At 47.5% G+C, this 11,060-nt stretch overlaps 1 protein-coding gene across 1 annotated transcript in view; it reads right to left on the bottom strand.

The window, feature by feature from the left end:
* KCNK1 (potassium two pore domain channel subfamily K member 1) overlaps positions 1-11,060 on the bottom strand; it is a gene marked incomplete at its 5' end in the record, with an annotated part of 49,822 nt that extends 38,762 nt beyond the window's left edge. Inside the window, one exon of the mRNA XM_077751691.1 lies at positions 10,798-11,060. Within this exon, the coding sequence (XP_077607817.1) occupies positions 10,798-11,060 (263 nt within the window). The remainder of the gene's footprint in view (positions 1-10,797) is intronic.

Raw genomic sequence — 11,060 nt, 5'->3', positions numbered from 1 at the left:
ATCCCCGCCAGCCCAGGGGAACGGGACTCAGCCTCAGCAGGCAGGAGGTGACTGCCAGCACAAGCCGACACACGGAACCAGGTGCCAGCGTGTCATTTCAGCCTCACCCAGATTACCTCCGCAAATAATACGTGTTCGGCCAGAGCGGCTGGAAGAACAGATGTAGATTTAGGTCATGTTCCAGAAACTACCAATGGTGGTGTGCTGCCCCTTTTTTTTTTTTTGTAATTTTAGTTTTGCTCTTTCTTTCCCCTTTGTTGGTTTGTTCAATGTTTTAAACCGGAGAGGGGCTGGAGAGGAGCAGAGGCGAGGGAGGGGAGGATGCGCCCAGCCCAGCGGATGACAGCTTGCAAGCCTGCATGCTGGTGCTCTTCCCTGCTGTTTGGGGGTGTGAAAGCGTGGGCCTCATCCGCACCCCCTCCTGAGCGGTGCATCTGTGCAGCCTGCCCGTGGGCGTGGGCGAGCTCCTGTCCCGACCCCTGGGTGGCCGATAGGTCGTGACGTGGGGTCTCCTCTCCCAGCTCGGAACTCGGTGAGGCCCTGGGATGGGGAGGCCAGGGTGGGGACAGCCTCCAGGGCGCCTTTAATTAACTTAATCCCCTAACCACAGCCTTTAAATAATTCAGTGCCTTGGTAACCAGTGTTCAAACATTTAAAGAATTTTAGCTCCAAGAGTGCTTTAACCTTTAAGTTCTAGTTTCAAACATTCCACTGTGGCTCCTGTTAAGTCACAGGCTCAGGGGGACACCGAGAAGATTCGAAGATTCGGTGTTTGGAGACAGAAAGGCGCACCTTAGATCATCCACGAGTAGCTGGGAGCTGTGTTATTCAAATGGCATCATTTCAAATGGTAATTATGGCAAACTTAAAAACAAGCAGAAGAAATGAAAATTACTCAGCTTTCCGAGTCACATGATAATTTCACCATCTGTCACAAACTGTAAATGCCCTTATTTGAAGGTGATCGACCTCCTAAAGTTCTGAGATCGATCCCTCGTGGGAAAAAAAAAATTGTATGTTTTTCTTATTTGCTTTTGAAAAACAGGAAAGACCTACACTGATTTCTTGGCAATTTATTGAATGTTAGCTGCTCCTAATAATGGCACTGAAGAAGAGATAGATTTATTGTTGTTCTCTGGACTATACAGATTGCAAATTTTAAATTGAACAATTATGTCAAATACTAAATATCCTGCTGTTAACTTTTTAAGAAAATATGAAGCGAATCTTCCTGCGCCACCCCCCAGTTTTCCATACGGCCTTATATACTATTAAATTAGAAAATGATATTACAGCTTAGAGACTGTTTCTTAGCCGGGAAGTTCAAGTATTTAAACTATTGTTAAATGAATGTATCAAATGGCAACTTGGCTGAGAGAATTCACATGCTCCACCTGTAATACCTCCTTTCTCTTCTCTACCTACGGTCATGCTATTTCTCAAGGCCACTTGCCCGCTTTCCTTCTCCATGACCCGGTCCCCCGCTGTCTCCCGACATCCATGATGCCTTTCTCGAAACACCTCCGATACCGGGACTTTGTTCTAGAACATCCCCAGATAGCTGAATGATGCACTCCCACCTCCTCTGATTCTTGTATCAAATGCCATTTACTCAGTGAGGCCTTTTGTGACTTCCTTACCAGAGCCCACAGTCCTGGACCCCTCCCCCTCCAGCCCTCCGCCCCCCCAAGTCTCCCTATCTCCTTGGCTTCCCACTGCTCTAGGATGCAGCTCCTTAGCAGTCTATCCCCACACGAGGTGCTGTGTGTTTACACCTCTCAGTGTGTCTCCTGTGCCTCTTCACACAAAACGTAACACATCTGACACCTCTGGTCGCCATATGCGTGGACGTTTTTTTTCTCCACGACAGCGATTTTCTGTGATGGCAGCTGGCTTCCTGCGAGTCGGCCCAACTGTGACACTATCTACTTGGAGACGGCATCAGATCCCTACAGGTGAAGGGCTCAGCCCTGCAAGGCTGTCCTCACTTACAAAGTCAAGTCCAGGCTGTCAGTTCTACTTCTGTCTTATTGGCTATAAATAAGAGTTCCCACGATCCCTTCCTCAGGGTCCATTAATTTGCTAGAAGGGCTCACAGAGCTCAGGAACACAGTTCGTTCACTAGATCACCGGCTCATCATAAAAGGATATGACTCAGGAACAGACAGACGGAGAGATGCACTGGGCAAGTTGGGAGGGTCCCAAGGCAGGAGCTTCTGTCCCTGTAGACTTGGGGCGCGCCCCCCTCCTGGCGTGCACGTGTTCACCAACCCAGAAGCTCCCAGAATTCCATGCTACTGGGATATTTATGGAGGCTTCCTCACGGTGGCATGGCAGATCGTTAACTCCATTTCTAGCTTCTCCCTTCTCTGGATGTTGGGGGTGGGGCTGAAAATTCCAAGCTCCTAATCATGGCTGGGTCTTTCTGCTGACCAGCCCCCACCCTAGAGCACACGGAAGAGAAGATTCTCCTCGTGTTCTACTCAGGAATTTACCGAGCTTTTAGGGCCTCTGTGCCTGGAACCTGGGGCAGGGACCAATACATATTTTCCATTATCTCCCACTTAATCATCTTATTTATAGGCTCTCCTTCCTCCTACCAGACAGACATCCAGGAAGGCAGGATCTCCCAGTGGCTGGAGCAGTACCCGGTGAACTTAAGTGCTCAATAAATATTTGCTCAAGAATGCATGCCTTTCTCCTCGCTTTAGATCACTTAGAGCCTTCCACAGTGCACTGAGGATACGCGAGGCACGCGGATATCACCTTTTATGTAAGTAACGGTAGGAGATCATTTAAGCAACTTGGGCCTCTGTTTCCTTATCAAGGTAACGAAATGATACGTGAGGTCTCTTGAAAATGAGTAACATCTTTAGAAATCTCCTCGCTTTCCAGAAGAGGAAAAAGACTCAGACCCGGGAAGAGACGTGCCTTCCTTTGCGTTTAATGAGGACCTATTGAGCGCTAGGGACGCAGCAGAATGAGGCCAAGATGGCGCTCCTTCTCAAGGCCACCCTGGCAGAAAGACAGACGTGAAAATAAGGAATTTCAGTCCAGGGCGGTAAGTGCTATGTGTCCCAGAAGAATGGGGCATTCCCATACCTGGCGGTATACAAGATGCGGAGAACCAGCGGGCGGAGGAGAAAGAGCGGGAACAAGTGGGACACGAACCNGCCCCAGGCTGGCTCTCTTCTCTTCTCTTGGACAACGGCGCCTCTGCGCCTCTCTGCGCCTCTCCGCCTCCCCTCCTCAGTGCACCTTAGACTAAAGGTCTCCTTCAAGGCTGTGCTGCAAACCAGAGCTTGAATAAACCTCAAGAGGCTTCCATGAAGCTGAGTGGAGTGGGGGGTGAAGGCACCACCTTGAATAAATAGCTGAATGTGGGTCCCCATGCTGCCTCAGCATGAACAGGGTATGAGCTAATTAGCCCTCCTCCAATGCTTTTTTTTTTTTTTCCAACTGAAGTATAATTAACATGCAATGTCGCATTACCTTCAGGGGTACAACACAGTGATTCGACAAGTCTATACTTCAATTCTTATTTCTCATTTTTTAAATGTTTTATTTTATTTATTTTTGAGAGTACACAGGCAGGGAAAGGGCAGGGGGGGTGGGGACAGAGGATCCGAAGTGGGCTTTGTGCTGACAGCAGAGAGTCCCATGCAGGGGTCAAACTCAGGAACCCCAAGATCATGACCTGAGCCAAAGTCAGACCGACGGAGCCACCCAGGTGTCCCTCGATTCCTATTCCTAATATGCAATCCACTGACCACGCTCAGAGAAATAAAAACTCGCATTTTTTTTTAAATTGTGTGCTTTTGTTTTCTCTGCTCGGCACCCACAAACCACGCTAATATTGACTTTACATTACCTGGGTCACCGAGTCCCTGGGGAGCTTTCTGCCTAAACCTCATCACCAGGTACCAATAACTAAATCTACAAAGGCTTCCAAGTGCAGGCTCTCGACTCACAGACTAAAGTAAGTCAGCCTGAGCCAGAGCACCCAATGCAGTCAGAATCTGATAGGGGAATCAAGCAGATAGTAGGCAATGAGGAAACGCGGCCAATGTCAAACACAGCCCAGTTAATCTCTTTAATATAAGAACCGATTCTGTTCTTATATTACAGATTACAGAACGGAAACATGAGTACAACCAGAAAATACAAGACTGCTTCACGCAAAGGGAGAGAATCTAGGTCCCTTCCGATTCTACTTCCTCTGTGCCTCTAAAGCCCCCTCCACCCTGTTCTTCCCTTTGACCTTGGGTCAGGGACACAGCCCTGCACTGAGGGGGCGTGACCACCAACTCAACAGGCAGGAATCTACCTGGAATGAACAAAGAAGTCAGAGCACAAACTGGGTCTGGGAGACAGAAGCATCACGAAGTCTAGGACACCCCCCAACATTGCCTGCTTTTTGAGAAGAAGACAATCCTTAGCTCCCACCGGTAAAACACAAGGTGATCATAGCACACTCAGCAAAGAAGAGAAGGACTTCAGTAGTTCATGGATTTGGCTACAGCTGGGATCGAATGAGGCTTCTTGAGAATAAAATCAAGCACAATGCAATTCTATGCCAAAGAAAGGGAATGCCATAGAGGATCTCTCTGTCCTGGACACCAGCTCTGTGGGAAGTCAGACCACAAGAAATCGCGCTGTATGGGGCAAAACAAAGAAGCACTAGCAAGTTCACGTGCTCCAACTTTCTGCGCAAGAGACAACAGATGGTCTCCCCACCCACAGCAGTCCAAGGAGCAGGGCCATAAAATGACTTGTCGTGAAAGGCACCAGATTTCCCAATGGGTTACTGGTACAAGAGAAAATTACATTCTTGACAAGACTTACAGTTCTGTCATAAAAGCAAACGCATAATCTCTTTCAAGTGATTATCATTTATAATGGCAACAGTATGTTCCAAGCGCCATAAAACAGGCATAGATAATAGCAAATTTATAGTTTGGGGGGGGGACCTTCAAAATTCTAGAGAATGATGTTTTAGAGACAGGGATGGGCTTACGCATGAGTATTAGTAAATATTAATACATACTCTTTTTGACCATTAGTGGGTGGAAATGTTTCTAGGATTTATTACACATTTCTCTGCCTTCTTAAACAGAGGCATGTTGAAGCATCACTCCTGATCATTCAGGGATATCGATTATTACACTGCGTTCTACAATAATGGCGTCTTATTCATGCAGATGGAACTGTTGGCTTGGCATACATGGCAAAGATATAAAGATTCTGTTTCTCGTGTTCTTATATTCGTTTTGTTTCTTTGTTTTTGTACCACTCACAAAAACCAAAACAGTGCTTCAGTATTAGCTTACTAGAGCTCCCATAAAAAAGTACCACAGACCAGGTGGGTTCAGTAACAGAAATTCATTTTCTCATGGTTCTGGGGGCTAGAAGTTCAAGATCAAGGTACTGGCAGGCTCGGTGCCTTCCAGGGTCTCTCTCTCTTTGCCTTGCAGATGGTACTTTCTCATTGTGTCCTCATTTTAACTTAAATCACTTCTTATTTTTTTATATCTTTAAAATGTTATTTACTTTTGAAAGAGAGAGTATGACCAGAGGAGGGGTAGAGAGAGAGGGAGACAGACAGAGGGTCCAAAGCAGGCTCTGTGCTGTCAGTGCCAAACCCGACCTGGGGCTCAAGCTCGTGAACTGTGAAATCGTGACCCGGGCTGAAGTCAGATGCTCAATGGTCTGAGCCACCCAGGTGCCCCATTAGTCAGTTCCTTAAAGGCCCTATTTCCAAAAACATAGTCACATTTTGAAGTACAAGGGTGAGGACTTCACCATTCGAATTCTGGAGACACATTCAGCCCTTAACAACCCTGTCTGCCTAGACACTATGCAAACATCAAGCTCTTAACCCAGATACATCTGGACTCAAATCAAGGCCACATCGCTACTAGTTTTGTGACCTAGGTAAGGTCCCTCGACCTCAATTTTAGTTTCAGCCTCTTTTAAAGTGAGGATGAAGCCCCCTACGCCTCATGAGCTCCTTGCGATAGGGGTACGCATAAAATGTTCAATAAAAGTTTGTTTTTAATAGTATCACTTTATTTTTCCGATGTTTAAAATGGTTGTCTTTTCGTGACCTTTGGCTTAGGCTTGCTTACAGCCATGCGTTTCCTTCTTTAATCTGCCGGGGGCTTCAAAGCCAGATAGTTAAATTTGTTAGAATTAAACATAAAGGCCCCAAATCAAGACCAAAGGCTCTCCTGTGCATAAAGAGCACGGATTTCAGTGCGTGGGATTTCAGATCGCTCTTCCAGGTTGGTAGTTTGCTTGTTTGTTTCTGGTGGAATTCCTTTCCTCATTGGCATTTCTGTTCCAGAAATAATACAGTATTGACCAAGCACGTTAGATAAGGCAATTCCAATATAAGTGGTGGCTTCGTCACCATTCCAAATACAAAAAAGATGGGGGGGGACAGTCATGTCACAGATTTGACCAAAATCTAGTGACATCCTACAATAAACAATCATTTGCTTTGGAAATGGTGGGGATGGTAGCTACTAATTTAAATGCTGCATACCCCTGAAAAATTTAGCCAGCTAATTTAAAGGCTGCCTACCACAGCGCAGAGAAGTCTCGGATGCTAAACTGTCTTCTGGAAAGGTTTCCAAAAGGAAGTACGACCCTTAGCATTCCTCTGGCTTAAGAGTTCCTTTTAAGGCTTATTCCAAAGCAGAGTTCGGTGGACTCTTTACGCAAACGGCCAAGCTGTAAATAGTTCAGATTCTGGGGCCACATGGTTCGTGTCACCACTACTCAACTCCATCATTGCAGCGGGAAAGCGGCCCTAAATGACATAGAAACAAATGACTGTACACCTAATCCAAGTCTCTATGGACGCTGAAATATGGTTCCTGTAAAACCTTAATGTGTCAGGAAACATTACTTGTTTTTACTTGATTTCTTACTTGATTTTTACTTCAACATTACTTCCTTTATTTTTTTTCATGTTTTTATTTATTTTTGAGAGAGAGACAGAGCATGAGTGGGGGAGGAACAGAGAGAGGGAGGGAGACACAGAATCTGAAGCAGGCTCCAGTCTCTGAGCTGTCAGCACAGAGCCTGATGCGGGGCTCGAACCCACAAACTGCGAGATCATGACCTGAGCCAAAGTCGGACGCTCTACCGACTTAGCCACCCAGGCGCCCCTTTATTTATTTTTTTTAGGTTTATTTACTTAGGGGCACCTGGGTGGCTTAGACAGTTAAGCATCTGAGTCTTGGTTTCGGCTCAGGTCGTGATCTCGAGGTTTGTGGGTTTGTGTCCCACATGGGGCCCCGTGCTGACAGTGTGGAGCCAGCTTGGGATTCTCTCCCTCCCTCTCTCTCTCTGCCCCTCCCCCTCTCGCTTACTCTGCCTCTCTCAAAAATAAACTTAAAAAAACTTTTTTAAATAAAGTTTCTTTTTTTATATTGAGAGAGAGAGAGCAAGTGTGAGAGGGGCAGAAAGAGAGGGAGAGAGAGAATCCCAAGGAGGCTCTGTGCTATCAGAGCAGAGCCAGAGGTGGGGCTCGAACCCACGAACCACAAAATCATGACCTGAGCCGAAACCAAGAGTTAGATGCTTAACTGACTGAGCTACCACCCAGGTGCCCCCCTTTTCTGAGCACTTTAAATAAAAGTTTCAAAACCTCGCTTCATAAACGGGGATAAGGCAGCATCACGATGCAAGGCACCATGCTTACGACTGACAGCAACAGGGACTGAGCTATCATTCAGACCCCTATTTACAACACAGCAAAATAAAAAAGTACCAGCCTTACAGCTCATGCACACAAACTGCATTTTTACCAAACGTCAGCATGATATATAAACTTGCCAGATGAATAAAGAAGGAAACTTACAGTAAACTGACATGTTCTTAATTATTCTTATTTCTAACTTCCCAAGTGTTCCTTACTCCTTGAAAAAAAAAATCACAGGGGCACCTGGGTGGCTCAGTAGGTTAAGCGTCCGACTTCAGCTCAGGTCATGATCCCATGGTTCGTTGAATTTGAATCCAGCAACAGACTCTGTGCTGACAGCTGAGAGCCTGGAGCTTGCTTCAGATGCTGTGTCTCCCTCTCTCTCTCCCTCTCCCCTGCTCACTCACTGTTTCTGTCTCTCAAAAATAAATAAACGTTAAAATTAAAAAAGAAAAAAGAAAAAAAATCACAGTATAAAAGTTATATGGGAAATGCCTCAGTCTACAACGCCTCCTTTTATTTTTCTACCGCTTTTCCCTCTGAAAAGGTAAAAGTGTACTTTCCCCTTCCATTCACTGCTGATCCTACGCAGGTGTTGCTATACGGTTTTTTAATCAAGGAAAAGTAAAGAGACGTTCAGTGGTTTGAAATAATTTCCAGAGTCCTTGGCAGAGCAGAGACTGAAGATCACCCCTGAATTACAACCTAAGTCTTCCTGCAAAGAAACCATGAAGACTTGACTGAACTTGGACTTGGTGAGATGCGAAGATTCTGCCGCAGGCACATCCAGGGTCCTGTATTTCAGAGATGACTAGCCAGAATGGAAACTTTGTAACCCCCGCGGTACCATTCTAGACAAGCCAGGGCTGACTGTCCTCACTGGGTAGGCGACAGTTAGCTCAGGGATTCGCCATCGACAGGGGCGAGAAGAGTTAAACAAGCCCACAGACCACAACCACAGCATGCCTCGTATCTACCCGTATCTACCCGAAGGAGAAGCACAAACCCTGACTCCACATTGTCTGAGATCGCTGTTTTGCTACCACACGGAACAAAGTGTGTCAGATACCGGGTCAACACAAAACCAGAAGAGTTATCTTTGATTTAGGGAATTCTGAAGTTTGCTGGAACTCTATCTGTATTAATAAAGCCAATTCTCTCAAGGACAAGAATTCATTGATTTGCTAATTTTACACACTTGAGAGGCACCTTTTTCATCTAGTGTATCCTTAAGCGCCCCTTGCACCGGATTTCCTAAATGAACTCTTGTTTTGTGTGAAAACAGACTTTCTTAGGAACTACAATGTAATCTGAATACCAATAATAAGACATCTATCCGAACCTTTTTTTAAAAACAGGAACTGTATTTTTCCTAATTAAAAAAAAGGGGGGAGGAAGAGACGAAATCTAGGAAATAACTATTTGAGATGTAAATTCATACTTTTTGAGATTTAATTATCTGCTTATGATGAGATTCTACAGGAGCTGTGCCAGTCTGAGAAAATCCTACCCAGTAAAAGCAAACACGTTTTCCCTCACAACATTGTTCTTTCCCTGTTCTGTTCTTAAAATACCATTACTTAGAAGGCACTCAAAGAGAGAAACTTTACAGAATGTTTACTCAACACTGTGACCCAGCTGTAGACTTGCTGCAGCCCAGTGGAAACAGTTCTGCAGCGAATGAATGAGTCTCAATTCAGAACAAATAAATGTCCTTCAAAGGAAAAGCACGGGGACTTCTAAATGTTCCCAGGAAGGGACCCAGCTAAAGACGACGGAAGCGGCACTTGGGGAAATAAAGCTGAAGAGTGGTGTTGGCAAAGTTGAAAAGGAAGAGGATTCATCTTGGTTAGGGCTAAGTTTAACACGGTTTTTAACATTATCACAATACAAGCTAGAATTCGGTTTACTACAGCTTAGTAATTCACCTCCGTCTTCTGAAGCATTGTTTTACAGGAATTAGGTGGAAAGTGTATTATTACTCGGTATCACTTATTATGAAAACAATCAACTGGGTTTAGCCCCAAGGGGATTATAAACAAACCCTGGGAGGTGTCCGAGGGGGGTGGGGTGACGGAACAGTTGTCGCAATAAGAAGTTGATTCACCTGCTACGGAGGAGGGGGTGGGGGCGTGTCCAGTACTGCCGGCCCCGACCCACTGGAGGCCCAGGTCCCAGGACTACACGGGGAATTAGGAAGTGTGTGACCTTGTGCGCGCCAAGATGGACTGTTCAAAGATTTGGTCTCGTGGATAAAAAGGGGAATTCGCTGAACATCCTTTGAGAGACTTTCCAGGGTTCCAACATCAATGTGTAAATATCTCCAACCCGGTGTGTGTGCCCCACTTAGCCGCTGGGAAAACGCCGCCTTCATTCACCGAATCCGGCACAGCAAGGGCGCCCTGGGGCACTCGCCGGCCTCGGCTTCCACCCGAGGACGCTTCTCCATGCGTGAGCGTCCTGCTGGGTGAGGAGTGCGGGGAGGGGAAGAGTCGCTGCGAAGTTTAGGGGTGGCCTCGCACACCTAAAGTTGAAAAAAACTGCTGAATCAAGGTGCCCCCATTTTGCCGGATCCTAGGCAGTCGGACGCTCCCTTCCCTCACACCTCCTCCTACTCTGAAAAGAAACCGGATCCGCCTGTCCGCTCGGAGGTCACCTGCGAAGAGCAGAGTGATGTCACTCGGCTACTCCCACAGCCTCCCCCCCACACACACAAAGAGCAAAGGGCCGAGAAATGTATGCATCACCGAAAGAGAGGGCACCGTCTGGAAGGTGACCCTCTGGCGCGGCCTCGGCCCTGCGGGACGGGGTCAGGAGGAAGGTGCGCGCACTGAGGCAGCGGGCAGTTTCCAGCATCCCCTCGCCTGCCCGCGCGGCGGCCGGGATGCTCCAGATTCCCACCGGACAGCCGGGTGCAGGGTACCGCGACAAGCAGAACGCAGCCCGCGAAGCCCCCCCCACCCCCGCAGCCACCCGGGCCGAAGGCTTCGGGGACCACTTCCCAAGAGTTACGGGGAGGCAACACCCAAGGCGTGTTCCGCGGACACCGCGCCGGCTTCCGGCTCCGCCGGGTGTNGAGCAGGGAGGTGAAGTCCCAGTTCCAGTTGCCCGAGGCGTTGCTGAGCACCGACACGCCGTAGTTGCTGGCCTCCAGCACGCGGCCCAGGAATTGCTCGAGCTGCTGCTCCGAAAGGCACTCGTGCTCCTCCAGGAAGCGCCGCTTCAGCTTGCGCAGCTCCTGGCGCAGCAGGTCCTCGTAGGGCAGCTCCACCGACGAGAAGACCACGGCGCCGAAGACCAGGTAGAGCAGGTAGCCGAGCACCAGGAAGCCGAAGCACCAGGCCGAGGG

Source organism: Crocuta crocuta, unplaced genomic scaffold (genome assembly GCF_008692635.1).
Source record: "Crocuta crocuta isolate KB4526 unplaced genomic scaffold, BGI_CrCroc_1.0 scaffold59, whole genome shotgun sequence".
NCBI lineage: Eukaryota > Metazoa > Chordata > Mammalia > Carnivora > Hyaenidae > Crocuta > Crocuta crocuta.
Note: the sequence above shows the minus strand (reverse complement) of the source record. Positions and strands in the feature narration are given on the sequence as shown.